We start from the raw sequence: 26,653 nt of genomic DNA, 5'->3' as shown, positions 1-26,653 counted from the left end.
CTCTGTGATCCTGCATAAGGACCGCCGCTTAAGATCTGTAACTGCCCTCCCCCGCCACAAAGTCACAGAGCAACCCACCCCCCACCACATAACATGAAAACCACCTCCCAGACTAACCAGGGTAACTAGTCACTGCATCACTGCACTGTGTATGTGCCCTGCTGCTGTACCTGCCCCCGCCTATGTACCCTGCCAAAGGTGACTGTCCTGTCCAATTACCAACCCCCTTTCCCCTCCTCCTCCAAAAGAACATGATTGAAACAGTAGTTAACAGAAACGTATCTTTTATTATCAACTACACATGGAACTGGGAGGTGAAACTTGGACGGGGGCTTGTGTCAGGCGGGAAGGAAAGAACTTTTCAAATTTTGGGGAATGAGAGCCTTCTGCTACTAGAGCTCTCTGCAGGGGTGGAGTGAGACTTAGCAGGGACTCTGCCGCCTCTCCTTCTTTGCACTTTGGGTGAGGTGGGTATGGGACTTGGTGGCGGGGGAGGGCGGTTAGAGATGGACTGCAGCGGGGCTCTGTCCTCCTGCCTCCGTTCCTGCAGAACATCCACAAGGCGCCGGAGCGTGTCTGTTTGCTCCCTCAGTAGTCCAAGCAGCGTTTGAGTCGCCTGCTGGTCTTCCTGCCGCCACCTCTCCTCCCGATCCATGTTTGCTTGGTGCATTTGGGTCAAGTTCTCCCGCCACTGGGTCTGCTGTGCTGCCTGGGCTCGGGAGCAGGCCATAAGCTCCGAGAACATGTCCTCCCGTGTCCTCTTCTTCCTACGCCTAATCTGCGCTAGCCTCTGGGAGTGTGATGCCAGGCTAGGTTGTGAGACAGTCGCAGATGGGGCTGTGGAAATGGGAAAAAGGGAGTGAATTCCTCAGAAAGATAAATGTAGTTGTGAACAAAGAACATAGTCTTTCTCTGTGAACAAGACCATGCACAGCACCTATCACATGCGCACTCAGCACAAGGTCGAATTCTCGGCCTTCGCATTCAGTGCCTGGGGTCTTGCACAGCACATTTGAGAAGCGGGGCAGCACAACGGAATTTCTGTTGCAGGCAGACATGGTAAGCCGTAGACTTGTGGCAGTTTAAAACTTTTATATTACCACTGGCCTCATTTCACATTTAAAGCAATGTCAGTCCCTGCTGCCAGCAATCCGGCAAGCGGGAACTCTGCCCCTGTCCCACCCCCTCGCGGCTGTCCACGGGAACGATCCCTTTCGGCTGCCCCTCTCCCGCCTCCACCGCATGGCTGCAAACCAGCGGTTACAGTTCTGTAAAGGAACGGGCAAGCAGTCCCAACACTAACATTCCCCTACCTAATTCAAAGCAGGTCACCATGAGCGACATCACCCTGATGAGGATCTCTGAGAGCGAGAGAGAGAGAATGCTCCGGGAAGGCCTCCAAAGACCAGGGCCGTATGCCGCCCTGCTGTGCAGAGCAATGATTCCCGAGTACTTGATAGTCTCGTGGCGCGGCAACGTGTCGTACTTCGGAGGACCCAATAAGGCCGCTCTCCCCAGGAACCTCATGCAACGGCTTTCCAATTACCTCCAGGAGAGCTTCATCGAGATGTCCCAGGAGGATTACTGCTCTATCCCCGCACATATAGACCGCATTTTACTGTAGCTGCAGTAGCAGGGACTAAACAGTAGAGCGGCTTGGGCAGGACAATCACGGAAAACTGGACATTGCTAGATTTTTTTTCAAAACTTGCACTGCCCATGACTGAACCGTTAAGCGCCTAGGGCAAAGTAATCATGAACAACCCATTCTTTTAATTGTTAATATTCCTGTTCTGTTAAAAATAAATGTTTAGATGTTTACAACACTTACTGGCTGATCCTTCACCAGATTCTGTGTCCGGGGTAACGGCTGGGGACGCTTCGTAGGGGATCTCTGTAAGGGTGATGAAGAGATCCTGGCTGTCGGGGAAATCAGCGTTGTGAGCGCTGCCGACTGCCTCGCCCTCCTCATCTCCTTCCTCATCTTCCCCGTCCCCTAACATGTCCGAGGAACCGGCCATGGACACTATCCCATCCTCAGAGTCCACGGTCAGTGGTGGGGTAGTGGTGGCGGCCGCACCGAGGATGGAATGCAGTGCCTCGTAGAAACGGGATGTCTGGGGATGGGATCCGGAGCATCCGTTTGCCTCTTTGGTCTTCTGGTAGCCTTGTCTCAGCTCCTTGATTTTCACGCGGCACTGCGTTGCATCCCGGCTGTATCCTCTCTCTGACATGTCTTTAGAGATCGTCTCATAGATCTTTGCATTCCGTTTCTTGGAGCGCAGCTCAGAAAGCACGGACTCATCGCCCCACACAGAGATGAGATCCAAGACTTCCCGATCAGTCCATGCTGGGGCCCTCTTTCTATTCACAGACTGCACGGCCATCACTGCTGGAGAGCTCTGCATCGTTGCCAGTGCTGCTGTGATCGCCACGATGTCCAGACAGGAAATGAGATTCAAACTGGCCAGACAGGAAAAGGAATTCAAATTCAAATTTTCCCGGGGCTTTTCCTGTGTGCCTGGTCAGAGCATCCGAGCTCGTACTGCTGTCCAGAGCGTCAACAGAGTGGTGCACTGTGGGATAGCTCCCGGAGCTATTAGCGTCGATTTCCATCCACACCTAGCCTAATTCGACATGGCCATGTCGAATTTAGCACTACTCCCCTCGTCAGGGAGGAGTACAGAAGTCGAATTAAAGAGACCTCTATGTCGAACTAAATAGCATCGCAGTGTGGACGGGTGCAGGGTTAATTCGATGTAACGGCGCTAACTTCGACATAAATGCCTAGTTTAGACCAGGCCTCAGTCTTCTCTTTTCCAGACTAAACAATCTTCCCTCATAATAGGTCATGTTTTCTAGACCTTTAATCATTTTTGTTGCTCTTCTCTGGACTTTTTCCAATTTGTCCTCATCTTTCCTGAAATGTGGCACCCAGAACTGGACACAATACTCCAGTTGAGGCCTAATCAGTGTGCAGTAGAGCGGAAGAATGACTTCTCATGATGTTTGGGTTTTTTCCCCATCAGTGTTACACTGTTGACTCATATTTAGCTTGTGATCCACTATGACCCCTGGATCCCTTTCCACAGTACTCCTTCCTAAACAGTCATTTCCAACCCCAGAGCCTGCAACTCCTCCCACCCTGCTCTCCAACCCCCTCGGCCTCAGCCTGGAGGCGCTTCCTACATCCCAAACCTCTCAGCTCTGGCCCCACCCCAGAGTCCTCCTGCCCCAGCCTGGAGCCCCCTCCTGCACCCTGAATCCCTTGTTTCTGGCCCCCCCTGGAGCCTACACCCCCAGCCAGAGCTCTTACGCCCTCCTGCACCCCAACCCCCTGATCCAGCCTGGTGAGGGTGGGGGAGAGCAAGCAACGAAGGGAGGGGGGATGGAGTGGTTGGGGGATCCTCGGAGAAGGGGTGGCAGGGGTGGGGCCACAGGGCAGGGGCAGGGAAGGGGGTGGGGTAAGGGGGTAAAGTTTTCTGTGGTTAGAACATTGGCAACCCTAGGTGGGTGGGCTGGGAGCCTCCTGCCCCCTCTCATTGCCCAGCTTGGAGCTGCCCCTGGCCAAGCTGCTCCTGGGAGCCTCCTGTCTGCTGTGCAGAGCAGGGGATGGGGGTTGATGTCAGGGGTGTCCCCACCCCCTGCTTGTGTACCCAGTCTTTGCTGAGCTGGGGTGGGGGGACAGGCGTCTGTGCTGCTGCCTCAGGGTCAGGAATGGGAGCTGCTGGCCACTGCTGCTGGACTGAACAAGCCTTCAGACTAGTCAGTGCTCTGCTTAAAGAGACAGCGCGCTGTCTCTCACACTGTCCCTCATGCCCTGTCTCTTTCTCCTCCCACAACACACACTTGTATTGTTTGTGTTGTTGTTGTTACTTCTTGGTACTTCCTGTCGAAATGTGCAGTGCACATATATTCTCTGTAATTTTATTCTTTCAGGGTTGGTTAAGGGTCACAGAGCAGATATTTCAGTGTTTTGACTGGTCTGTGCATTTCATAATTTAATTTTTCTTAAGCTTAAATTTAATTCTTTGTGTAGTGAGTTCTAAAATACCTAACCTGTCCTGGCTGGAATAATTCTCATTATTACTTTTATTATCAGACTGTGCTTTGTCATTCATTATTTAAGGTGATACAATCACATAATAGCATCCTTCTAGAATGTAAATTTAGCTTGCACTCCCCTTAGCAATGCCAGTTTTTTAAAAAAGAAATTAGCTAAACACATAACTTTAGACACTGTGCAGATGAAGGCTGCATATTTTCAAGTTGTATTTTTAGTTGTATCTGTAAACTAAGTTAAAATTTGTTCAAAATAAATGCCATGCCAAGTCTGATGCTAATAGCAATGATGGAGTCAAATGTTAGTGAGCCATGTACATGATTGTAATCGGCAAACATAAATGCCAAAATAATTAGAAAAATAAATTCCCATTCTTCATAAAAGAGTAAAACCTCTTAATGACATATGTTAAAACTAAGTAAATACGTTTTAGTGAAAAACAATTCACTACAATAGAATAGATAATGGCAGTAATGTAGAGTGTCTGTTAGAAAAAGTAAGCAGATTTTCCTGGTTTTTATTTATCTCTACTAAAGATAGTGTACAAAGTATCAAATTTGTGTTTCTGATACTGTGTTAAATCTCAAGAACTGATGCCTCAAATTTGGGGATTGGGAATATCTTGCTGTATTAACTCCTGATTGTTCTACGTTTACATAGAAACTTAAAATGTGGCTTCAATTGGAGTTTCTATATTTTTTTTAAATCTTTCTTTGTATAGGAATTAGATCCAGTGTTCCTGTCAGCTAATTCCTAAACTATTATGTGCAAAAAATTCCAGAGTTTTCAAGTGCCTAAGCAGCCCCTGGAAACATGGTTAAAGTTGTCTCTCGTCCCCGAAAAACTAAAATGGAGCCCCAGTGGCCAGAGGGCTGCAGAAGGGCCGTGGGCTCTGGCAAGATGCAACCCACTATCCGGGCTGCTAAACCAGTGCCTCATTTCTTCTGGGGCTGAGCTCTGGCACCTCTTTCAATACAAATTAAGCACTGGGGGGAGGCAGTGGGGCCCAGAAGTGATGTGTGTGTGTGGAGCGGGAGAGACCAGGGAGACTATAGGGACCAGGGGTGTTGGAGGAAGTATGAAAATAGAAGTTCACCCAGGGCACCATTTTCCCTAAGGTCAGTCCTGACAATGTTCAACTGCATTTGTGCATCCAGGCCCTTGTGTTTAATGAAATGATCACTCAACCGTTGCAGATTAGGTAACACAGATACAGAAAACCCATACCAAGTTGAATTCCATGTAGACATGCCCACCTTGTGTAAATACATTGACGATTCTGGCCCCAGTTCAGAAATTAAGTCCCCATCCCTATTCAACAACACACTTAAACAAGTGCTTGACTTCAGGCACATCCTTAATTCCCACTGATTTTAAAATGAGTAAAGGATGCACTTTTCTGTTTCAGTCTGTATATAATTGGGTTTTTTCCCCTGGAAAATATTAGATCAAGAGAATTCAGTGCACCGCCCTCCACCCCGAGAAAAATCAAGAAGATTAGTGACAAGAGGCAGGAAACGATACTAATGGCGGTTGGGTTTGCAGCTGTACGTTTCTTTCAGCGTTCTAAAGAGAGGAAGTTATTTTGTTACAACTTTTCCATGGCCTCCACTGACTGCAGGATCTGGCCCAGGATTCTTCAATAAAGCACAATAAGAATATAAATGAATTGCTAAGTCAAAGTGGAGTAAAAGTGGCGTTATAGTGCTAGGAAAGTGATCTGAAATGTAGTTTGAATGTATATCATTTTGTACGTCCATGTAATGTTGTATCTCCTTAAAAAGTAAAACAAATTCTCATAGGATTACCAAATCTTTGTATTATTAACAATCTGTGCAAAAAAATCAACGGCTGTCATTAGTTCAATGTCTTTTGAGCAGTCAAAGTTCACTTACCTGATTTGAGAAGTTTTATGATCTTTAGGGTGTGGCCTGGCCTTCCAAAATCCTCAGCCGGTTATGGATGGTTTATATTCTAAAGATCACTCCATTGTATCCATTTGAACAGCTATGTCTAGCTGTAAAATAGCTGCAGGGATGTATTGTAGCCTTTCCTTACAGGCTTTTTAAGAAATCCTTTTTCCTCCAACATGGTAAATGTGCTTTTCTCTTTCAGCTGAGCGCTGCTGAGTTTGAAACTGCAAGTACTAGAGGAAATGAGGGGTTGTCATCATTTCCACTGTTCTGATATGGGCAGAGTAGTCTCCTCTTAAAGAAACAGCCACATTCCTGCTAAAATACAAGTGTCAGACCAGCAGATGAAAATATCCAGGTGCCCCAAATTACCTGAATACAATAATGATTTTGAAGAAACTCTTGTTCTTGTTTTCTTGCGAACGATAGTAAATGTCAGAAATAATAATAATTATTTTACATCTTCTCATCAGAATATAAAATTCTCCTGTGGATAATTAGGAATAGTAATAATAATACCTTTGCATGGCTAACCTGGAGTTTAGAGTGAATGTCATTTTTTAAATGACAGTGTCATCCTGTGGATAATTAGGAACGGGATGAACCACGTCTGAATCCAGAGTCACATTCAGTAGGGTGGAGAGAGAGAATCAGAGCGTTAGGGGCAGAGCTCAGGCCTGGGGGAGGCTTGGACCATTTCTCACACTCCCCAGCAGCCCTGTTCTAGCTGGGACAGTCCTGGATCCCAGGGAGCTCCTGGGCACCTGACTGATTCCTCAGTTTCACTCCCAGAAACCAATCAGTAGAGAGAAATGGAGGAAAGAGACTGAATCTGCAGGAGGGTGGTTGAGAGGAGGCCGGAAACAGATTTAACCCGCCTGGGAATCCCCCTCCCCCCAGTTGGTCCTCCCTGCCTTGTCCTGGGTGAAGAGGAGAAGATGTGGCATTGGCAGGGCCAATCGGGGGGGTGGGGAAGCAGGAGGGCCATATGGCTTGGGCCTCAAATGTAGACAATTGTTAATTTTTTGGAATTTGAGAAGTTTTGCAACTTGCCCAAATGCAATCCTTTCTTCAAATTTCAGAGTAGCAGCCGTGTTAGCCTGTATCCGCAAAAAGAACCGTCTAAATTTGTTAGTCTCTAAGGTGCCATAAGTACTCCTGTTCTTTTTTCTTCAAATTAGTTGTTTTGAAATTCCAAGTAACATTCCACAGGATGCTGATAATCATGCTTTCCCTACTCGTCTGCTGACAAAATCTTTTTATTATGGCTAGGGGCCTCAAAAGCTGGAAATGGCCGAGGCCTCTCGGGACCTCTGAGAGGCCTGGGCATTGGGGAGGAGCCGCTCCAGGCCAAAGACCAAGGAGGAGGAGATGGCATTGTGTGAGGTAGCCCCTCCCCAGGCCAGAGAGAGGAGAGGCAGTGGCTGCATTGGAGGGAAAGCTATTCCCCAACTCATGAAGAAAATCAATCCAAAAATCCTCTCCTCTCTGCCCCCCATGCGCACGCATAATTGAAAAAAAAATCACAATTGGGTAAAAAAATATATTGAATTTAAGTCAATCACTTATTTTGAAAAAATACATTTTGACTTCCTATTTTTTGCCATTTGGTTTCTGAGCCCTGAGTGTCCACTCAGGTCATAATCTTAAACTTTCCCCTGCAACCATAAAAGCTAGACATTTATTTTTACTTTAAATTAAATCAGATTCTCACATAAACTCATAACTAGAGCATTAGGCTGGGCTTACAGAAAATTACCAAATACTGTGAGACTTAAAATAAAAATCACAAAAAATTATGAGTGATAACACTGCAGGTGGCCAAAAATGTTTAAACAAAAATGATTTTTTCAATAGAAAATGTCTTTTAGACTTTTTTAAAAAACTGATTTTATCCTATTATTTTAGTGTTTCTAATTTTTCAATGAAATGATGCTAAATGAAAAAAATATTTCAAACTGATTCAAAATGAGAAACCTTAATCAAATGGAATAAAAACATTTTATTCGCCCATGCCTTATCCTGTCTCAAAGGAGAAAAGGGAGCAAAAATGAAAACTGAAAAAAGAAAAACTAAAATCTATTTTTATTCAATAATACATGATTAAATTTTGAAAAATAAGCAAATTGTTTTAAACAAAACAAAAACATAATTTCACAACAATACTGCCATTTTAAAATAGCTGTACTCCTATAGGTTTCTTCATGGTATCGCCCCTTAAACGGCTTTTCACACAGGAGGAGATAATCTGTTACACAATGTATAAATTTCCCTTTTTTAGTACGACCTGAAGTCCCTACTCAGTGACACTCTTGAACACAGGATCAACTTTAGGCACATGCTTACTTCCCACCCAGTTCAGAAGGAGAAAAGGAGGCTGTTTTCTGTTTCGATTGATTCTGAGCATAATTTTATTTTTTACAAAAACAAAAGGATTCACCCACCACAGTCAAGAGGCAGAAAACTGCAATGACAGCACAGACCGAAAACAAGACTGATGGCTGCTAGGTTTGGTGCAGTAAATTTTCTGTATTCAAAATATAGGCCGTTATTTGTTTCAAGTCTCCAAGAACAGTATTGGGCACATTGTTTTTGAATAAAATTCAGCAAAAGAAAGAAATGATTAATTCAACAAGCTGTAAAAGTCTCATGTTATATTGTTATGAAAACAATCTGCAATGTATTTGACAGTACATCACTTTGAATGTAGATGTACTGTAGAAACAACAAGGAGTCTGGTGGCACCTTAAAGACTAACAGATTTATTTGGGCATAAGCTTTCCTGGGTAAAAACCTCACTTCTTCAGATGTACTGTAAAGTTCCCATAAAGAGAGAAACAAATTATCACAAGATTATTTACTCCTTGGGTTTAGAAAAAACTGTCCAAGCAATAAGTATTCTGTATTACACGTTATAAATTGTCCTTCTGAAACGTTTAAAATCTTCCGGGTGTGGTCAGACTTCATCCCTCTGGCTGGGACAGTTACACGTTCATTGGCTGTTCCCGTTTTTCACGGTTGCTCAGCTAATTCTGGCGATCCAAGAGCTGCAGTTTTGTCTCATGGCTTTTCCGTAGAACGGTGTTAAAAGAAACGTGGTTTTGTTCCCAATTGATAAACCTGCGTTCGGCTCGCAGCGTTCGCCTGGGGAAAGTGAAAGTAACACTGTCAATTGCCGCATTCCAAACCCTGTCACGTGGGGAGGTTCGAGTCTTCTCTTAAAGAAACAGCCCCAGTCCTGCTGCACCGCAAGTGTGTGGGAAACTGGAACTTTATGTTAACAAAAGGGCCTTTGTTGTTGTTGGTTTTGGTGGTTTTTTTGGGGGGGGGGGGTTGCCATTTAGTTAATTATATTCAGAAAAAGCAGGAAGAAGATTCTCGTTGAAGTCATTACGGGATGAACAACTGACTCTGAATCCAGTAATGAGCAATTCCTTATTGTCATGGGTGTGCACAGGACAGAGACAGAGCACAGGCTGGAGAGTGACACATCCCAGTAACCCCCAAGGGGCACATCCTAGGGGCACAATATTTCTTGTGAGCGCTGGGGGGACACAAGCAGGTCAGGAAGCAAATCCCAGGACTCTGCCCTTAACAACTGCAGCTGGGACAGTAAAGTGGGAAAAATAGAAGAAATGTTTGTAATTTTTTATTTACAGTAAGTAATTAAAGGTGGTAAGTAAATGGAGCAGAGAAGGAACCTTAATAACCACAGCATGGAAAGGAGATGCCCAGCTACTGAGAACAGTTTTCTTAATGGCACAACAACAGTACAGTCGTCCAGGAATTAATATAGGGAATTAGAGTAGCAGCCGTGTTAGTCTGTATCCGCAAAAAGAAGAACAGGAGGACTTGTGGCACCTTAGAGACTAACAAATTTATTAGAGCATAAGCTTTCGTGGACTATAGCCCACTTCTTCGGATGCATATAGAATGGAACATATATTGAGGAGATATATATACACACATACAGAGAGCATAAACAGGTGGGAGTTGTCTTACCACCTCTGAGAGGCCAATTAATTAAGAGAAAAAAACTTTTGAAGTGATAATCAAGCTAGCCCAGCACAGACAGACAGTTAGATAACAAGTGTGAGAATACTTACAAGGGGAGATAGATTTCAATGTTTGTAATGGCCCAACCATTCCCAGTCCTTATTTAAACCGGAGTTGATTGTGTCTAGTTTGCATATCAATTCTAGCTCAGCAGTTTCTCGTTGGAGTCTGTTTTTGAAGTTTTTCTGTTGTAATATAGCCACCCGCAGGTCTGTCACTGAATGACCAGACAGGTTAAAGTGTTCTCCCACTGGTTTTTGAGTATTTTGATTCCTGATGTCAGATTTGTGTCCATTAATTCTTTTGCGTAGAGACTGTCCGGTTTGGCCAATGTACATGGCAGAGGGGCATTGCTGGCACATGATGGCATATATCACATTGGTAGATGTGCAGGTGAACGAGCCCCTGATGGTATGGCTGATGTGATTAGGTCCTATGATGATGTCACTGGAATAGATATGTGGACAGAGTTGACATCGGGGTTTGTTACAAGGATAGGTTCCTGGGTTAGTGGTTTTGTTCAGTGATGTGTGGTTGCTGGTGAGTATTTGCTTTAGGTTGGGGGGTTGTCTGTAAGCGAGGACAGGTCTGTCTCCCAAGATCTGTGAGAGTAAAGGATCATCTTTCAGGATAGGTTGTAGATCTCTGATGATGCGCTGGAGAGGTTTTAGTTGGGGGCTGAAGGTGACAGCTAGTGGTGTTCTGTTATTTTCTTTGTTGGGCCTGTCTTGTAGGAGGTGACTTCTGGGTACTCGTCTGGCTCTGTCAATCTGTTTTTTCACACCACTGACTTCCTGAGGAAACTACAATCCATCGGTGATCTTCCAGAAAACACCATCCTGGCCACTATGGACGTAGAAGCCCTCTACACCAATATTCCACACAAAGATGGACTACAAGCTATCAGGAACAGTATCCCTGATAATATCACAGCTAACCTGGTGGCTGAACTTTGTGATTTTGTCCTCACCCACAACTATTTCACATTTGGGGACAATATATACCTTCAAGTCAGCGGCACTGCTATGGGTACCCGCATGGCCCCACAATATGCCAACATTTTTATGGCTGACTTAGAACAACGCTTCCTTAGCTCTCGTCCCCTAACGCCCCTACTCTACTTGCGCTACATTGATGACATCTTCATCATCTGGACCCATGGAAAAGAAGCCCTTGAGGAATTTCACCATGATTTCAATAATTTCCATCCCACCATCAACCTCAGCCTAGATCAATCCACACAAGCGGTCCATTTCCTGGACACTACTGTGCTAATAAGCGATGGTCACATAAATACCACCCTATACCGGAAACCTACTGACCGCTACACTTACCTACATGCCTCCAGCTTCCATCCAGGACACACCACACGATCCATTGTCTACAGCCAAGCTCTAAGATATAACCGCATTTGCTCCAATCCCTCGGATAGAGACAAGCACCTACAAGATCTCTATCAAGCATTCTTAAAACTACAATACCCACCTGCTGAAGTGAAAAAACAGATTGACAGAGCCAGACGAGTACCCAGAAGTCACCTCCTACAAGACAGGCCCAACAAAGAAAATAACAGAACACCACTAGCTGTCACCTTCAGCCCCCAACTAAAACCTCTCCAGCGCATCATCAGAGATCTACAACCTATCCTGAAAGATGATCCTTTACTCTCACAGATCTTGGGAGACAGACCTGTCCTCGCTTACAGACAACCCCCCAACCTAAAGCAAATACTCACCAGCAACCACACATCACTGAACAAAACCACTAACCCAGGAACCTATCCTTGTAACAAACCCCGATGTCAACTCTGTCCACATATCTATTCCAGTGACATCATCATAGGACCTAATCACATCAGCCATACCATCAGGGGCTCGTTCACCTGCACATCTACCAATGTGATATATGCCATCATGTGCCAGCAATGCCCCTCTGCCATGTACATTGGCCAAACCGGACAGTCTCTACGCAAAAGAATTAATGGACACAAATCTGACATCAGGAATCAAAATACTCAAAAACCAGTGGGAGAACACTTTAACCTGTCTGGTCATTCAGTGACAGACCTGCGGGTGGCTATATTACAACAGAAAAACTTCAAAAACAGACTCCAACGAGAAACTGCTGAGCTAGAATTGATATGCAAACTAGACACAATCAACTCCGGTTTAAATAAGGACTGGGAATGGTTGGGCCATTACAAACATTGAAATCTATCTCCCCTTGTAAGTATTCTCACACTTGTTATCTAACTGTCTGTCTGTGCTGGGCTAGCTTGATTATCACTTCAAAAGTTTTTTTCTCTTAATTAATTGGCCTCTCAGAGGTGGTAAGACAACTCCCACCTGTTTATGCTCTCTGTATGTGTGTATATATATCTCCTCAATATATGTTCCATTCTATATGCATCCGAAGAAGTGGGCTATAGTCCACGAAAGCTTATGCTCTAATAAATTTGTTAGTCTCTAAGGTGCCACAAGTCCTCCTGTTCTTCTTTTTATAGGGAATTAATGAGTTACAGTCAGTGATGAGCTGCCAATATCTTAACAACCGGTTCCCTACCGAGTCTTTGTCGGCACTTCGGCGGCGGGTCCTTCTCTCCCTACGGGTCTTTTGCAGCACTTCGGCGGCATGTCCTTCAGTGCCGAAGACCCGGAGCAAGTGAAGGGCCCGCTGCCGAAGTGCTGCCGAAGACTCGGATCGCCGCTCGGTGAGTACAAGCCCCATGTGTTTTTTTGAGGTGCGTTTTTTTTAAGTCATTTCTGCCGGGGCCCCATCAAAACTATTTGAATCGGGTCCCGCACTTCCTAAAGCCGACCCTGCACATTGGGGTTGCAAAATTGTAGCGGGGGCCGGGTAGGGAAGGCTGTGCCTCCCAAAACAGCCTGTCCCCCCCATACGACCCCACCCACATCCTGCCACTGACTGCCCCCCTCAGAACCCGCAACCCATCAACCCCCCCGCTCCTTGTCCCCTGACCACCCCCTCCCAAGACCACCCACCCTAACTGCCCCCCAGGACCCCACCCACCCAATTCGCCCCGCTCCCTGTCCCCTGATTGCCCCGACCCCCCATCCACCACTACCCCAACAGACCCCAGAACTCTCACGCCTACCCAACCCCCTCCGTTCCCCATCCCCTGACTGCCCCCCCGAACCTCTACTCCCTCCAACCGCTCCCTGCCCCTTATCCAACCCCTCCTCCCAGCCCCGGCCCGGACCCCTTACCATGTTTCTCAGGGCAGCGTGTATGGATGCCACGCGGCCCGCTGGAGCTGGCAGCCCCACTCCCGTACCATGCCGCTCAAAGTGGCAGGAGCTGCAGAGTTGCCCAGAGAGCTCCAGAGCGCTGGCACCGGCGGCGTGGCACACTGAGGCTCTGCGAGAGGGGTAAGGCAGGGGAAGGGCCGGGGTAGCCTCCCCAGCCGGGAGCTCAGGTGGGCTGGACAGGACGGTCCCGCGGGCCGGATGTGGCCTGCGGGTCAGTGTAATGACAGAAAAACCTCCCTCTCCCAATTGCCCACCCCTTTAACAACCAGTTCTAAACAGGCTTCTAAATTTAACAACCTGTTCGTGCGTACCAGCTCCAGCTCACCACTGGTTACAGTGTCACTTTCAGTAACTTGTAATAAATCTCTGTCCCTCTCCTGTTCCCTTTCCTTTCATACTGTCCTTTTCTAGTCATTTTTCTAACCCTCACTTCTGATCCCTGTTTATTTTCCTGTGTTTCTCCCACTCGCCTCCCCGCCCTGTCACAGATCATCCCCCATGGCTGCTCCCTTCTTTCCCCTGATTTTATCCCGTCTCCTCTTGCTGCCCCCGGCTGGTTCCCCTGTCAGGGGTATTTTCTTGTCACTCTTCTCATTTCTGTTTTCCACCATTTCTCATAGACTCTCTCTTTATTCTTGTTTTATTTTAATTTACATTTTTATTCTTCCTTCTTCTAATTCCCTCTGGTTAAACCCGCCCTGTCCCTGCCTCCCCCAGTGCTGCCAACCTCAGGAGTTTAAAAAAAAATCATGACACTGATACAATGATGATTTTTTTAAGGTTATATAATGTTGTTGTTTTTTTGTCAATCTGCACTCATCTCCCCCTCTCACCCGTGTGTGACAATTACAGGGTGACCAGCTGTCCTGTAGTTACAGGGGAAGGTGACTTGGGCCCCTGTGGCAGAAGCTCTGGCTGGGAGACCCCAGTGAGATCTAATTACACAGATCTGTACAAACCGCTCCCTGCTGCTGCTTCTCCCCAACCCCCCAAACCCTGATTGATTCATGCTGTGTCCCTGCCACCCCCTCATCTGCCTGTCCCCTGCCCGGCTGTTAGTTCTGCCCCCTGCCCAGCCCCCACATCAGCCCCCCAGGGCCCCTCTGCCCTTCCTGCAGCTCCAGGGGTTCTTCCCCCTCCCCCTCCCATCCTTGACATTGCAGGGAAGGGGAGGGGCTTCCACAGGTCATAGAGATGAGGAGCCAGGAGCTGGGTAGACAGGAGTCCTCCAAGGTCATAGAGACTGGGGTGTGTGAGGTTAGAAAGGTTGATTTCCGGTTCCCCAGTGGGATATTCCTCCCCCTTCCCCCTCCACACACACACATCCCCGCTCAGGGACACAGGCGGAGCCGGGATCCCATCCACACCCAGAGCCAGGGTCGGATTCTCTCCCCAGGGACAGAGCCCGGCGGGAAAGTGAAGATCGGGGCCTCGTTACCAGCATCGATAAATGTCACCTGCCCCCGGTCACAGTCCAGACAAACACGGATCCTACTGGGGACCCAGCTCAGGGGCAGGAGGGTCATAGAGGAGGTGAGAGCCCGGACCTGACCCAGCCACTGCTCCACAGCCCAGATCCCCCCCTCAGGGCTATGGCTGATCCGTCCCTTCCTTCCCACAGATTCTCTGGCCACCCCCACAGCCCAGCTTTCCCCACACCCCACCTCCACCTCCCAGCAATGTCTCCCTGAGGTGAATCCCTCACAGCCCAGCACACAGGCCCAAAAGTCAAATCTCTCCGGGTTGTTGGGCAAATGCTGTTGTGTCTCTCTCCGTCTCACACTTTTCCGATCCTCAGACAGGATGAGTTGGGGATGAGCCGTGTCTGGATCCAGAGTCACATTCGCTGGAGAGAGAGAGAATAAGAGGGTTAGGGGCAGAGCTCGGCCCTGGGGGAGGCTGGGACCATTTCTCACACTCCCCAGCAGCCCTGTTCTGGCTGGGACAGGCCTGGATCCAGTGCCGGTTTACAATGGCGCCAGTGACTCCATGGAGCCAGGCCCATGCTCAGAAGGGGCCCTGGTCTGCTCCACTTGCACTGCACCCCGAGACCCTGCTGGCTCCCTCTGCCCACCACTTGTTCCTCTCGGCCTGCCCGCCAGCTGGCTGAGGGCACCTCTCAGCCCCCTCGCCCCACCCCAGTGCACCTCCGGCTCTGGGCAGTCTCTGCTTCCTACCACCTGTGGAGCCCCACCTGTCTCCCCAGAGCTGAGCCACCTGGGACTGGTGGAGAAGTCTGGCCAATCTTAGCCAGGTGTGTGTGTGGGGGGGAACAGTGTGGGGGGCTTGGCTGGGCCACTACAGGCAAGTGCATCGTGAGGGACCCCGGCCGGGGCAGGTCCTGGCCTGGTTGATTGCACCACTCCTGAGGGACCAGAGCGATTCCCGGCCATGGGACCAGCCCCGGCCGAGCTGCCTGCTCAGCCCGGCAGACACAGTTGACTCCCAGCAAGGCCTGTGAGTGTGGCCAGGAGGCGGGGCTTGGGGGAGTGGGTCTGTGGGGCGTATGGGTGGCCACTGGTCTGTGAAGGGGCGGGGAGGATCTGTGTGTGTTAGGGCACTAGGGGTGGGGGTTCTGTGGAGGGTGCTGGGTAATTGTGGTGGGGCTGTGAGCAGGGGTGGTGTCTGCACAACACCACCCCTGCTCACAGCCCCACCACAATTGTGCATTTGTGGGTGGGTCTGTGGGGGTGCTGGGCATAGTGGGTCTGGGGGGAGCTCTGGCCATATGGATTTGGGAGGTATTGGGTGGGGGGGGGGGCTGTGTGGTGTGGCGTAGGCCTGCCCCCAAGGGGAAGGGGCATGCTGGCAGCACAGGGCCAGGCAGGCCACTGTGCGTCTAGCAACTGCCGGTTTGTAAGTAGTGCCCTCGCACTGGGCAGCGCAGGGCCATCCCTGCCATGCCATGCCTCATTGCCTCTGGCTGGCCCCTCGCTCCGGGGACCAACCCCCTCATGCCATGCTCCATTGCCTCCATGGGAGCCCACAAATATATTTGGTGCCAGGCCCACAAAAGGTTAAACCTGAGACTGAGCAGGGATGTCACTGCAGTTCTTCAGTCTGTGTAATGGGACCCACTTCATTAGTTTTTCATTTGCTTGCTGAGGCTTCAGCTCCCTGCTCCCTTTACTGGGGATGCTCCATTCCCAGCATCAGAGACACAGCAAGGAAGGTTTTGGTGAGGAAAGAGCAGAGGAGGCAGGTACCAGCTTTGAACCCCAGAGGGAAGCTCCCTCCCCTAAATGCAGCCTCCACTCCCCGGCCAGGGTACGAAGAGCCAGTTAAGAAAAGAGAGAAGGAAATGGCATTGAGTGGGGCAGCCTCCACTCCCAGGCCAGGGACCAGAGAGGAAGATGCAGCATTGGGGAAGAGCTGTTTAAGAGCAGAGAGCGGGAGGTTGCATTGGGTGGGGTTGCCCCATCCCCAGCTCAGAGAAGGGAGGAGCTGACAGCCTCACAGGAAGAGCGTCTCCCCAATCCAGGAAGCAGGGAGCAGCTCCAATGGGGGAGCCCAGCCCGGCCCAGAGGAAAGGTAGGATGTTGGAGAAGCCCAATGGACTGTGTCAGCCCTCCGGGCAGAGAGCTTTGTTCACAGGCTGCTCACGGAGAGTTTTTCTGTTCAGCAGCGTGGGCATGAACCAAGCACTAAGGTTGGTGTCAGGAGTGTTTGTGTGACTTCAGCGTGGGAGTCCCTCACTGTTCAGTGTGGTGTTTTTAGGGCCATGTGTGTGATGGTCGGTGTCGGTTTGGTTGGTAACTTTAGCTACAATCTCATGAAGACGTTTTCTGATAATTTAAAGACAATCTCCAGCTGCAATCTCACCCTGTCTGAATGTTCCTAGGGATCCTCCTGTTTTTGTCTCTAGTGCAGACGGCAGAGTGTCTGGAGGGGAGAAGAAGAAAGGAGACAAGATTTCAGGCTTTCATGTTTATAACAGCGTCCCCACTCTCAACTCCTAGAACTGTCTTTTAATTATGACAGAGAAACACACCGAAAAGCACTCAGGTATTTAATATAAAAAGGTCTGAAACCTATGTCTCCTCTCAATCAGGCATCTCTCAGCAATGGAGCCAAAATCGTTGCAGCCTCATAACTATCCCAGGACAGATGCTCTGTAAGTGAGATTTATTTTTCCCCTCTTCATCCCCTCCCACCCTTCAGACTCCAGTTTGTTTGTCTCATTCACTTACTGCCTTTTGTCGTAACCTAGACCCAGAGCCTGCAAAGACTCTTTACCCACTTTGGTCCCTTTGACACTAATGGAAAGTTGAGAGTTTGTGAAATCCTGGCTCTAATTGTGAGCTGTTGGGTCTGTTTACTCAGCGTCTCTACAGAGAGCAGCACGACGGGGCCTTGTCCTCCATAGGCAGAAATAGAAATAATAATAAAATCATTTTATAAATGTGGAAATTGAGGCAGGGGGAAGGTTGGCTCAATGGGCCAGATTCCCCCCTGTACCGGCGAAAGGAGAGAGGGGAGGGGCCATTTGTGACTCTGCTGTTCAGTGGCTGCAGGGCCGGTGCAGACCTTGGCACAGGCTGAGGAAGCTCTGAAGCCAGACAGAGTTACATCCCTTTGACAATGGGCCCCGTGTGTTTTGGCCACTGTGCAGAGTGTCAGAGGCCCAGTTTTACACTGCCCACATCCGTCTGTCCCTCGTCCCTCGTCCACCCCCTCCCTCTTCCACCCGCCCTCACCCCCCCCACCCCATTCCCAGCCCTCTCAGGAACACGCCTTGTGTCTGCAGCTGCTGGGGAGGAGGCACAAGAGGCGCCTGTGCTGGAGGGATCCCTGATCATGGGGGAGGGATTTTCTCCTTCCCTACAGCCCATTTGGCCCAGACTAGCTGCAAATGGGACCAGAGCCCAGTGATGGGCTGGATCCGCCTTTGAGAAATGTGCCCCATGGCTGGTGATGGGGCAGTAGACGGGGAGGGCTCTGAGCTATAGAGAGTTCTTTGCCATGTGTCTGGCTGTTGGGTCTTGCCAAAATGCTCGGTATCCAACTGACCACCATATTTGGGGTGGGGAAGGAATTTCCCCCCAAGTCAGATTAACAGAGAGCCTGGGGCTTTTTTCCCTGCCTTCCTCTGCAGCGTGGGGCACAGGTCAGTTGCTTTTAAACTAGAGTCAATGGTGGATTCTCAGTAACTTGTGTAGCGGGGCAGTTACCCTGTTCCTGGGATAAAAGGAGGTAAAAGGTGAAAAGCAGCTGAGGTCAGATGATTAGGGAGATAGCCACAGCTGGGGCCACACCCAATTAGGCCACAGCTGGCCCTGATAAAAGGGCTGGAAGGTAGGCAGGCAAGAGTCTTACTGCAGGGCTGCCTGGGAGCACAGAGTACCTTACACAGGGCAGCGCTGGGGCGGGGCGGGGCGGGGCAGGGCAGGGCAGGCAGAGATGGGGAGTTCTGGCCTGGCAAGTCCCCAGGCTGAAGCCCTGTGAAGGGTCAGGGACGGTACTCAGGCTGCAGGGAGGCAGCTGGGGCTAGAAAGGCAGCAAGTCCAACCCCCTTGCCAATGATGAGTGGACATTGTGGACTGCAGGCTGCCCCAGAGAAAGGGGGCTAGATGATGACTGGCACTAGCTACTGAGGCAAGCTGCGTATAGAGGGTTGGGGTTCCCCTGGGAGGGGAGACCCAGAGTGTGGGGGTACTGCTGTGGGCAGAACCCCAAGGTATGGGTCACTTAGGTTCAGGAGGGACATGGGGGGGCCTGAGGCAGGAGAAACACTGGCCAGCAGTGGGCGCTCTGGAGCTGGAGAGCTAATTCCTGGACTGACCAGCAGGACGCGCCTCACCAGTGAGTGCTCAACCTGTTATACTTTCAGAGTAGCAGCCGTGTTAGTCTGTATCCGCAAAAAGAAGAACAGGAGGACTTGTGGCACCTTAGAGACTAACAAATTTATTAGAGCATAAGCTTTCGTGGACTACAGCCCACTTCTTCGGATGCATCCGAAGAAGTGGGCTGTAGTCCACGAAAGCTTATGCTCTAATAAATTTGTTAGTCTCTAAGGTGCCACAAGTCCTCCTGTTCTTCTTTTTGCTGTTATACTTGAAGTTTTAAAATCATGATTTAAGGACTTCAGTAACTTCGTCAGAGGTTGGGGTCAATTGCAGGAGTGGGTGAGATTCTGTGGCCTGCAATGTGCAGGAGGTCAGACTGGATGATCACGATGGTCCCTTCTGGCCTTAAAGTCTTTGAGTCATTTCTTAATTTAACAGCCTCATCCAAGTATGAACCAATTGATCAGCACCATTCTCTTCTCAGAGGCTCATCCCAATTTCCATCCCTAGATCCCTTCTAGGTACCTTTGAACTTCCCCAGAATCTCCAATAGCACAATAGTTTTCTGGGAGAAACCACTGACTCTCTCTTCCAGTTTTGGAGAAATCTCCTCTGGCTGCTGGAACTTCCCCGTCTCACACCTGCAGAGAAACAATTTCACGGGATTATATTTCACTGTGTGACTCATTATAAATTCTGGTTAGGGAGTCACTGCTCTAATGGGCCTGGAGTTAGAATTCCTCAACTTCTCCCAGCCTCAGAGCAGCTGCAACACAGCCCATGGCCATGCAACCTTCCCTTCAAAGGTCATTAATATTCTTCAACGGTGGTCTGGAGAGATCAGCTCTGGGGACAAAACGGGAATTGAGTCTCCATGGCCAAGTCACTCCTTGCCCTCCATGCTCTGAGGAACAGGAGGTTCCCAGGTGAAGTGCTGTAGAAATCTGCCTCTAGGAACTAGACTGAGACACCAACTACCCCCTCCCCAGTTCATTCCACACAGGTCTTCAAACAGTCCTCAGATGGGGAAAGACTCTTGAAAACTGCTGCCCTGGGCTGAATAGTGACCATTGCCCCAGCAGTGACAGGCCTATAGTCTATCAATCCTGAGGCAGTCTGTCCCCCAGGGATGTGAGATCTCTACAAAATACTTGAGGTTAGTCTTTCCCACTGAATGGAGAATTCCAGAGTCTTCTGTACAAGAGTAAGCACCCCAGGATGAAGTTGATCAGAGAGATTTGTATCCAACATGTGATCTTCCCACACATTTTCCTGTAGAGCCCTGGGGAGATGTGGTGCTACCCTCATCATCAAGCTCTTTCTCAGCATTGTGGAGTGTGAGGGAGCCACATACCTGCTCAAGGTGCTTCTGACATCCTAGAGGAGAGAGAGACAAAAGAATTTCAGTCCCCTCTAACACACACACAGGGGATTCCAGGGAAGAGACCCTGCCCTGGCCCCAGGGCCATTGATTCCCTGAGCTAATGGGGCTTTTCCATCTTTCATACCTCTGTGACTCTGCTAAGAATAATACTCACTCAGATGTCAGCAATGCACACGCCGAGTTACACTGAGATCTCCAACTGCTGGACTCCAGTGCTTATGATTCAGCAGCCCACTCCTCCCTGTGTGGGAGTCTGGCATGTTTCTAATGATGAGTGCTGGTTTCCAATTGCCCCTGGGAGTGCTCAACCCCATGCCCCACCCCCACCGCACCCCTTCCCCATGCCACACCGCAGCCCAACTCTTCCCGCTCCCACTCAACCCCCACCCTGTCTCTTCTTTGCCTCCTCTTCTGAGCTGCCATAAATATAAAGGAAAGAGTAACATAAAATACCTCCTTGCAGCTGTACTGAATCGCTTTATCTGTAAGGGGTTAAGAAGCTCAAATAACTTGGTTGGCTCCTGACCAGAAGGACCAATAAGGAAAGCAGATACTTTCAAATGTGATGGGTTGGGGGAGGTTTTGTTTGGGCTCTGTTTGTTTGTTCCTCTCCTGATGGAGAGATAGACCAAGCAGGTACAACATCTCCTGAAAATCTACCTGAAATGATCCATCTAAGATTACAAAAATTCTAACTAAGGCAAGGAAATACGTTAGGTTATTTTTTTGTTTTAGCTTGTGAATTTTCCCTATGCTAAGAGGTAGTTTTATTCCTGTCTTTGTAACTGTGAAGCTGAGTCCAGAGGGGAGTCCTCTGTGTTTTAAATCTTTTTATTACCCTGTAAAGTTACCTTCTATCCTGATTTTGCAGGTGTGATTCTTGTACTTTTTTTCTTTATAATAAAGTTCTTCTTTTAAGACCCTGATTGATTTTAGTGTCCTAAAGATAGGGGTCTGGTCTGTACTTACATTAAAGGCAATTGGTTGGTATATTATTCTCAAGCCTCCCCAGGAAAGGGGGTGAAGGGGCTTGGGGGGATATTTGGGGGGAATAGGGATTCCAAGTGACCCGTCCCTGAATTTTTGTTTAAATCACTTGGTAGTGGCAGCAATACCAGTCCAAGGACAAGGAAAGGAATTTGTGCCTTGGGGAAGTTTTTAACCTAAGCTGGTGGAATATAAGACTGGGGGTCTTTCATGTGGGTCCCCATATCTGAACCCCAGAGTTCAAAGTGTGGAGGGAGTCTTAACAGGAGCACACTCCCTTCCTGCTCCTCCCCGTCCCTCCCAGTATCTCCTGCACACAGCGGAACAGCTGATTGCAGCAGGCAGATGGTGCTGGAAGAAGGGAGAGGAGTTGATCGGCAGGCTGATGGTGGGTGGCACTGAGGGGGAGAGCTGGCTGTCCTGGAGCACCCACCTATGTTTCTCATTCAGTCTCACCTGCAGGAATTCACTTGCTGGCTTCTGACACTTCCCCTCCATCTCACTGATCAGCTCACTGAGATGGGAAATCTGCTCGGAGAGTTGACTGACATTTTCATTCTGGATCCTCACAATCTCCTTGTCCAGCTTCTCCAGCTGGGCCAGCAGGAGTCGCTCTTGTTCCTCCAGGAACTCCCGCAGTTGCTGAAATTCAGACACAATCTTCTGCCTCTCGGTTTGTGTTTGTTTCTGTATGAAAATAGGGCAAGGGCTGGTCAGAAACATGGATGGAGCCAGGGGTCCTTTCATGGAAACCTGAGTGTGGTTTCTGACATTTGACTCTACCCTGTGTGTACTAGGCAGGAGATTCTCTCATACCTTCCCCTTTGGCCCCAGTAGCCCTCTGAAAGGGATATTTCCATGCCTGTCATGGTCAGCATATTCTGTTATTTATGGTCTCTGGAAATTCAGACCCAGAGCAGCAGGAGGCAGGGCTCAGCACTACACTGACAGAGATGCACAAAATGTCTAGACACAGTGGACAGAACTTCACAGGGACATTCAGTTCACTTGGGGAGGATTTTTGAGGAAGCCACAAGGGCTAGACTCACCAATTGAAAGAGAAGCTTAGGGCTTGTCTACACATGAATCAAACTCAGCAATCCAATGGAGAAACACACATATAAGCGCATGTTCACCAAGGCCACACAGGAGTCTGCCTCCAGACAGAGCTTCCACTGCCAGTCCCTTCTGGTTCATAACAACCGGCACCTACCAGATACTCCTTGCTATTCCCCTCTCCAGTCACTTTCAATCCCAGCAGCTTTTCTCTCTCTTCCCTCAGAGTCTTCAAATGGGCCTGGATTCTTTCCTGGAGAAACAGAAATGATTTTCGAGGTTTCATCTGGATAGTTGAGAGGTGCTTGAAAGTGGGTGTTTTTCCACCCAAAACACAAGATGACTATGGTTCTAATCACTTTGTGACATCAGGACCACCAAGGAGATGAAACCTTATTAATGGAGACTGGGAGCGTGTCACAGTTAGATTCATTACCAATTCCGGTTCAGTGTTTTTAGTAATTAGAGATTTCAATTATAAGCAAGCTTTACTGGTATTTTTGAACTGATTAGTGGTACAGCGCATAACAGGGCACCAAAGTCACATGGGGGTGAATCAATAACCCTGTTTTGTAGGAGGTTTAACAAAGTGATACAAATCCCAGAAGCTACCAGGGTTTCAATATGGGCTGGGATTTCAGCCCTGAAGCCCCAGGGACTGCACTGGTTGGGCTGAGCTGGTCTAAGCACCAGGGCAAACCCCATGAGATGCCGAGAGGCCATACGTCTGGTTTGAACCTGCGCAGTCCCAGTGTTGTGGAGCAATATCCCTGTCCGGTAGGGACCCAGCACTAGACGTGGCTTTGTCTGCTGTAAAAGGGAGAGGAGGATACTGAGGATGCAGGAGGACACCGGTGGGCATGGCACCTTCATACAGAATGATGCAGGTGGGTGGCACACTGAAAAAAGCAGTGGTGGGCCCACACAGGGTGACTGATACTGGTGAGGATGGGCCCATGCAGGCAGGCGTGGGCATGTCCAATGTTCTGGGGATGCCTCAGTGACCACCCTAATTAGATATGATGCAGATTTGTATAAAGAACGGGTTGGGGTTTGCCCCAGTGTTGTCCTAAACCCTTTCCATGGTAATGCCCCCTGGGCAGATGCCCCACGGTTCCATTCCCTGGTAAAGATCCCGGAAGCAGTGCATTCTGGGAGATTTCAAAAGGCTGCCTGGTGGGACTAATGGAACCACTTTGGCTGGTCCTTGCCCACGTACACAACAGAACAGGTCCAACTGGCACCGGTCAGCTCCAGCCTGTGGTTGGTTTTGCTACAACCCAGTCTAATCCCAGTGGTACTTGGCATGGACCTGAGCTGTCTGGAGCCGTTTTGTGTGGACTGAAGGTGCTCAGGATCCCACAGAGTGTTTAGCCCAGTGATCTCCTCTAGTGCAGGCCAGCAGCATCTGAGTTTAATCCCTCATGGAGCGACACGGGCGTTCAGAATCCCAGCGACAAACCTCCTCTCCCTACTGGGCCGGGGATTAAAGGTGTCTCTCCTTCCTAACAGACACAGTTCATCACTGCGTGGGACTGATGCTCAGATGTCAGCATGGCAAAGTGGTTCGGGTCCTGGACTGGGTCTGAGGAGATCTGGGTTCTATGCTAAGCTCTGTCACTGACATGCTGGGTAACTATGGGCAACTCGCTGCCCTGTTTTATGCCTCAGTTTCACTTCCCATCTTTTATCTAGCTAGACCAGTGGTCACCTACCAGTCGATTGCGATCTACTAGTCGATCCTGGAGAGTCTCCCAGTTGATCGCGATCTCCGGCGGCGCAGCAGGATTGCCCGCTGATGCTAAGGCAGGCTCCCTGCCTGCCACAGCCGTACAGCATTCCCAGAAGTGGCCAACATGCCCCCGCAGCCTGGGGTGAGGGCAGGGTTCTCGTCACGTGGCTCCTGCCTGCAAGCACCACCCCCGCAGCTCCCATTGGCCTCAAATGGGGAACTGTGACCAATGGGAGCTGCAGGAATGGTTACTGCAGAGAGGGGCAGTGCGCAGAGCCACATGCCCGCCATAGGGGCACATTGGCCCCCTTCCAGCAGTGGCAAAGGGTTGGGACAGGCAGGGAGCCTGTCTTAGCACTGCTGAACTGCTGCCCGTGACCCATCCGAGGTAAGTCAGTGCCACCCAGCTGGAGCCAGAATCCCATACCCCTTCCTACACCCTAACCCGCTGTCCCAGCCCTGACCCTCCTCCCAGAGCCAGCACCCTGTACCCTTTTCTGCACCCCAACACTCTGCCCCAGCCCGGAGCCCCCTCCTGCACCCCAACCCCCTGCCCCAGGCTCAGCCCAGAGCTCCCTCCCAGACTGCAAACTCCTCGGCCCCAGCCCAGAGCCCACACCCACACCTGAATCCCAACCTCCTGCCCCAGACTGGTGAAAGTGAGTGAGGGTGGGGGAGAGCAAGCAATGGAGGGGGGGTATGGAGTGAGCGGGGCTTCTGGGGGGGTGTAGATCCTGCTTTCAAGATTTGATATTTTGCCTCTGTTGCCACACTGCCAGATCATTAATTTTCTTACAGCATCTCCCTTACAATGAAGACTTTACAGAGCTGAGTGATGAGTCACACCCGTGACAGGCAACTTTCAGTGAAATTAGCCTGTAATTAAAACCCCAAAGTTAACCCATTACATTTGACAGCAATTCCCTACCTTGTACTCCTGGGCAGCCTCCTCTATGGGAACCACCGTGTGTGTGCGGTGAGCCCGGGATCTGTCACACACCACACAGATGGGGGTTTGATCCTCTTCACAGAACAGTTTCAGAGCCTCCTGGTGTCTGTCACACACCTCGTCCCCTCCTGCTCCCTTTGCTGCTTGTAAACTCAGCCGCTTGGCGATTTCTATGATATTTGCCAGCTGCCTGTTGGGCCTGAGGTTTCTCTGCTGCACAGTTTCTCTGCACTGAGGGCAGGAGGCGGCTGTATCGGATCCCTCCCAGCACTGGCTGATGCAGGCTCGGCAGAAATTGTGCCCACACTCCAGAATGACAGGTTCTGTGAAATACTGCAGACAGACGGGACATGTCGCTTCCTCCTGGAGACTTTCCACGGGGTTCTCTGCAGCCATGGCTCCCTCTGGGCAGTGGAACAGGGTTAGTTTCAATTTCCTGAATTCACACTATGCTCCGCCTGCAGCAGCAAGGGGATGTTTCCTTTTCTGAAAGTGACTCGTGCTGTTTGCTGAGCAGGAAGGACCCAACCAATTTCACCCCTGGAGGCTTTAGTGAAAAAATGTACAGTCACACCTGTGACAGGTAACTTTCAGTGAAATTAGCTTGTAATTAAAACCCAAAGGAGCTCCTTGCCTGCAATCAGCCCCTGTGCTGGTGTAGAGGGTCACTGAGGCATCCTCCTGTGCGGATGAGCCTGCAGGAGTTGTGTGTTTAAGGCGGAATAGTCAGGCTTGGCAGAATTTTTTTTTATAACATATAATTTTGACAATGTTTATTTTAAGCAATTTTTATATTTATTGATTTAAACTTTCACAATTGCACAACAATCTGGGTTTTAAGCATTTCATTCCAATTAAAATTTTCACAGTTGTGGGAAATTATGGGGCATCAGCCAATATTTTGGTCAGACCAGAACTGCACCGCTACCTCGATATAACGCCACCGGCTATAACACGAATTTGGATATAATGCGGTAAAGCAGTGCTCCGGGGGTGGGGGGGGGCAGGGCTGCGCACTCCAGTGGATCAAAGCAAGTTCAATATAACATGGTTTCACCTATAACGCGGTAAGATTTTTTGGCTCCCAAGGACAGCGTTATATCGGGGTAGAGGTGTATTTAATGACACTAGAAACTGATATTCAAAAAGTTGAAGCTTTAGAATTGTTAAAATTGTTTGTGAGCAGGTAAATCTCCGCCCTCCCCCAGCAGCTCCCCCAGGGCAATAACCCAATGCCTCCCCCACCACCAGGGGCAGCTCTAGGCACCAACTAAACAAGCAGGTGCCTAGGGTGGCAAAATGTATGGGGCAGTGTAGCGAGTCGGTGTGGCTCCCCTCCTGCCCAGAAGAGGGAACCCACGTGCAGACCCCAGCGTGGGTGGGACCACCACTGCCTGTCCCCGCCCCCCGGAAGTCAAGGGGCGGGACAGGAAGTATAAAGGCCGGCCGCCAGAGCTC

General features: G+C 49.4%; 2 protein-coding genes across 10 annotated transcripts in view; both read right to left on the bottom strand.

Annotated features, from left to right (window-relative positions):
- The window catches only part of LOC103305721 (butyrophilin subfamily 1 member A1-like), a 281,081-nt gene that overhangs the window by 20,793 nt on the left and 233,635 nt on the right, over window positions 1-26,653 (bottom strand). The window lies entirely within an intron of this gene.
- LOC135974960 (zinc finger protein RFP-like) lies at window positions 303-26,045 on the bottom strand. 2 transcript variants are annotated; one of them, XM_065564601.1, is made up of 9 exons: window positions 25,175-26,045; window positions 22,672-22,767; window positions 21,915-22,145; window positions 20,442-20,464; window positions 19,613-19,728; window positions 17,124-17,183; window positions 14,972-15,147; window positions 5,959-9,120; window positions 303-837 (listed from the first exon to the last, which is right to left on the bottom strand). In XM_065564601.1, exons 1-8 carry the CDS (start codon window positions 25,589-25,591, stop codon window positions 9,061-9,063), a joined length of 1,179 nt encoding a protein of 392 aa, XP_065420673.1. In that variant the 5' UTR covers window positions 25,592-26,045; the 3' UTR covers window positions 303-837; window positions 5,959-9,060. The 2 variants fall into 2 exon arrangements, with proteins under 2 accessions (XP_065420673.1, XP_065420672.1); XM_065564600.1 differs by lacking the exons at window positions 303-837; window positions 5,959-9,120 and having other exon boundaries at window positions 12,537-15,147; window positions 25,175-26,030.

The sequence above is a fragment of the Chrysemys picta genome, chromosome 12, assembly GCF_011386835.1.
Source record: "Chrysemys picta bellii isolate R12L10 chromosome 12, ASM1138683v2, whole genome shotgun sequence".
NCBI classification, from domain to species: Eukaryota; Metazoa; Chordata; order Testudines; family Emydidae; genus Chrysemys; species Chrysemys picta.
Note: the sequence above shows the minus strand (reverse complement) of the source record. Positions and strands in the feature narration are given on the sequence as shown.